This window comes from Austrofundulus limnaeus, unplaced genomic scaffold, assembly GCF_001266775.1.
Source record: "Austrofundulus limnaeus strain Quisiro unplaced genomic scaffold, Austrofundulus_limnaeus-1.0 Scaffold97, whole genome shotgun sequence".
Lineage (NCBI taxonomy): Eukaryota > Metazoa > Chordata > Actinopteri > Cyprinodontiformes > Rivulidae > Austrofundulus > Austrofundulus limnaeus.
In genome coordinates this window covers 5,847-10,413 of record NW_013952499.1, presented here as the reverse complement: position 1 = coordinate 10,413, position 4,567 = coordinate 5,847, and the positions used below count along the sequence as shown (strand labels likewise).

The window sequence follows — 4,567 nt, the reverse complement described above, 5'->3', positions numbered from 1 at the left end:
ACATCAAACAAACAAACATCAAACAAACAAACATCAAACAAACAAACAAACATCAAACAAACAAACATCAAACAAACAAACATCAAACAAACAAACATCAATCAAACAAGCATCAAACAAACAAACATCAAACAAACAAACAAACAAGCATCAAACAAACAAACTAACATCAAACAAACAAACAAACAAACATCAAACAAACATCAAACAAACAAACAAACAAACATTAATCAAACAAACATTAATCAAACAAACATCAAACAAACAAACATCAAACAAACAAACTAACAACAAACAAACAAACAAACATCAAACAAACATCAAACAAACAAACAAACAAACATTAATCAAACAAACATTAATCAAACAAACATCAAACAAACAAACATCAAACAAACAAACATCAATCAAACAAACAAACACACAAACAAGAAAAAAACAAACCAACAAACACCAGTCAGTTTGTTTGTAACGCTGTGTTTGTTTCTGCAGGTCACTGAATGAAGTCGTCGCTGAACTCCATCAGTTTGTGATGTTTGCTGTGAGTTCAGGAAACAGAACCTGCAGTTTAACCAGCTCTCATGTTTGGTTTGTTTATTTATTTATTTAGATTCATATATTCACTTCCTGTCGTCACTTAGATTTAATTGTTTTTACTTCCTGTTTTATTTTGAAGAGATTTTTGGTTGGTTTGACCTTTGACCTTATTTCTCAGTATTTAAACTTGTTGAGTTACTTTGTTGACAGAATTTTAAAATTTTATTTTGCATTTTGGTTTTAGTTTGGAAGTCTTGATTGTTCTTGATTCTGTTTGTTACTAATAAAGGATTTAGTTGTTGTGAACCCTCTTACTTCCTGCTGTTTGGGTTTTTTTATCCAGGAAAACCAAATCTCAGAAACAAATAGAAACAATAGATACACACTCATGGACAGAACTGTTGGTAGCCCTCATTTAATGAGAAAAACAACCCACAGAAACAAACTGATCCAGGTGTCTCAGGTTTGATGTTTCAGCTCCTTCAGGATTCAGGTCAGGATCATAGAGACCACCTCAGAACAGTCCAGTGTTTCCTGTTTTTATCTGTTTTGACTCATTATCCTGTTGAAGACCCATGAGCTGCTGCTTTCTGACACTGGGCAGCACATTTCTCTACAATCCTTGATAGTCTTGAGGGGTTTTCTTTCATTAAATGAAGAGTACCAACAATTATTTATATTATATATAATTTACAGGTCTTTGTACTCCATCAAAAATAAAATCCCTAGACTCTAACCCACTTCATATTTTACATGTAAACTTTTTAAAGAGTAGGTTAAATATTTCAGGCAGACAGGTAAATGTGACTTCTGTCCAGGTTTTATAGTCTTTAAACTAGACCAGTTCTATTTGGTCCAGATGCAAAAACACACCACACTGTATGAAAAGCTTTTAGAGCTTTAGGAGCTCAAAATATCAAAACTGTGAAATGGCCCTTTAACCTCTGATGTAACTAATATAACATTAATACTCAGTTTGTGGAAACAAACCTATTCTAAGTTTAACATTTTAAACATCCATGGACCAAGAATATAAAAATAAAAGCCCAGACATGAGCAGAAATTGATGGTAGCATGTTGCTAAAGAGTTAGCTTGTGCACAACTACTGTACATTTTAAAATATTTTCTTTTTAACTCTGTTACACTTAAATATGAAAACTTATATTTAATGTCTTTCAACACATTAAATCAAGTTCAGAGCAACAAACTGCAGGAAAATGAAGGAAATCCATGAAACTGAAGAAACTTCAGCTTCATCTGCTGTTTTAACTGCTGCACCTCTGACGTCATCCTGCTGCCACCTGCTGGCAGATCCATGTACTACACCTCATCTYATGAAATAATCCTGAAACTGAACGTTTGTTAATGTGATGCAGACTGATGTGTTGTCACTTTAAAGTGGTAATAATGTTGTTTAATTTAAGATATAAACAGACTGCAGATTTTGTCATTCAACACTTTATTGACACTAAAACTGCTCGTAGTTTCCACAGGTCAGGTGACTGCACACACAGGTGTTAGATCAGAATTAACCGTCCATCAAAGTGCCACTTCAGCTGGACCGCATCGGTCCGGTTTAAAAAGAATCATTCAAACATTTACAAATACATTCAAACTCAAGCAGGTTTGTTGTTGGACAGCAGAGAGTTCTGCAGAGCAAAGACTGACGAGAAGAAACTGGATTCACACAGGAAGAAGAACCAGTCTGAACACACCAAACCACTTTCAGCAGTCAGAGTTCAGATCGGCTGGGAGGACAGAACCAGTGAGGAAGATGAAGAGGAGCAGGATACTGGATTCTTCTGTACCAAGAGCACAAAAATGGTCTCTGAGAAACACCTTTCAAACTCAAAAACAGTCCTGATGACATCATCACTGGGTCTGTTTCTGATTGGCTCGTGACACATCAGGAGACGTCACTTGGGTTTCCTCAGAGCTCACTGTTGCATTGTGGGTAGTGAAGTCCATCACCAGGTCAGTTTGTCATTGAAGACGTTGGTCTCCATGGTAACCAAACAGAAAACAAACGATCAACAGTGATGTCATCAGTGATGTCATCAATGACATCACATCACTTCAAAACAACACAAACGGGTCCTTTAACGTCTCACAGACTGTTAGAAAGATTAAATATAAACACGACATGATGCTGAGGAGGAGGTTTGTTTAAAAAAATAAATAAAATAAAAATATCAGATTAAATTCAAGAAGATTGTTACAAAAACAGTAAAGTATGTAAAAAGTAATGAATTGTTAGTAAATATATTTGTTTGTATCATCAGTAATAGATAATTATTTTGTTTTTACAAGAACTCGTTTTATATTTACAATTTGTTTTAACTTCATACTTTTATATGACTTTTTTGTTTTAATAAATCAGTTTAATTTTAAATTTCACTGTGATGCAAAAGAGTTCTGAAAGCAACAGATGTCACTTCCAGTTGAAAACAAAGAATTTAAATCTAAATTTAGTCTTTTAAAACCGAGGAGAAAATAATAAACACTGAAAAATAATTTCTGACAAAAACAATCAAAATAAAAACAGTGTGGTCCTCCATCACTTCACCTGAAAGACAAAACCCAGGGAAAAAACTGCTCTTTAGAGTTTTACTCCTCCTTTAGCTCCTCCCCCTCCCCTGGCCCCTCCTCCTTCTGGCTCCTCCCTCCTCAGAGCAACAGGAGGAGGAGGAGGAAGGAGCAGCTGATGAAGAGTCTCGTCGAGCGTTTCTTCGCAGCGCAGGAGAGTGGAGTGATGTCACAGATGTTCCAGAAGCTGATTGGCTGGTGGGCGGGGTGGGGGCGTGCCGCTGTCAGCTCTGAGACCACGCCATTCTCCTTCAGACTACTGTGGGCGGAGTCTGGAGTCAGCCTGAGCCAATCAGGAGACTTAGCCTTTCCATCCGTCCCAGATCGGAMCTCTGGACACAAACAGAACCAGAACCTTCAGTTTGAAGCAGGACAGGAAGTGTTTGTGTGTCAGAGTTGAGTCGATGCAGGTGCAGAAACACAAAACAGAATATGTTTTTACAGGTGGGTCAAAACAAACCAAAGGAAGTCTGAGTAACTCAGACACAAACTCAAATTTAAACACAATTAAACTAAAATAATAAACTTCCATTTTACTGATGTTAGTTTTCTTCTTCTGCAGTTTTTAAAAGACACCAACTGGAGACTGAGCACCACCTGCTGGTCGCTTTAATGTTTAACAAACTGGTACAAACTGGAGTAATACTAAAGTTTTGTTTTTACAAAAATATGTTTTTATTTGCAAACATCTGGAGGTAACAGAGCAGCAYGAGTCCTAAACCTGTCTCAGGTGAKACTCTCAGGTGAGTCGCTCAGGTGAGACTCCCAGGTGAGACTCTCAGGTGAGACTCTCAGGTGAGACTCCCAAGTGAGACCCACAGGTGAGACCCTCAGGTGAGACTCCCAGGTGAGACCCTCAGGTGAAACTCTAAGATGAGACTCTCAGGTGAGACGCTCAGGTGAGACACTCAGGTGAGACACTCAGGTGAGACTCCCAGGTGAGACCCTCAGGTGAGACTCCCAGGTGAGACCCTCAGGTGAGACTCTCAGGTGTGTCAGAGGGACGAAGCGTTCGGCAGGAAGCAGCGAGCAGAGGAAAACATGGAGGAAGACTCACAGAGACGACGAAGGTTTCTTGACTCTCGGCCACTTCCTCCTCTCAAACAGCCTGATGCAACAAACACACACCAGGTTACACACAGGTACACACAGGTACACACAGACACACAACCTGTCTGCAGCAGCCAGCAGCCAGCAGTACCGTCAGGTTATCATGCAGCGTTCAGAGCAGGAAGACACTCAGTGTGTTCAGGTGAGTGTTCAGGTGTGTGTGTTCACGTGTGTGTGTGTCAAAGTGAGTGTGTTCAGGTGTGTATTCAGATCAGTGTGTTCAGGTGAGAGTGTTCAGGTGTGTATTCAGGTGAGTGTGTTCAGGTGAGAGTGTTCAGGTGTGTATTCAGGTGAGTGTGTTCAGGTGAGAGTGTTCAGGTGTGTATTCAGGTG

At 39.0% G+C, this 4,567-nt stretch overlaps 1 protein-coding gene across 2 annotated transcripts in view; it reads right to left on the bottom strand.

The window, feature by feature from the left end:
* Positions 1 to 1,980: 1,980 nt before the first annotated feature.
* Positions 1,981 to 4,567, bottom strand: part of LOC106520730 (extracellular sulfatase Sulf-2) — a gene marked incomplete at its 5' end in the record, with an annotated part of 8,374 nt that continues 5,787 nt past the window's right edge. The window contains 2 exon segments of one of the 2 annotated variants that reach the window (XM_014012956.1): positions 1,981 to 3,456; positions 4,182 to 4,232. In XM_014012956.1, coding sequence (XP_013868410.1) covers positions 3,426 to 3,456; positions 4,182 to 4,232 — 82 coding nt within the window. 2 annotated transcript variants of the gene reach the window in all.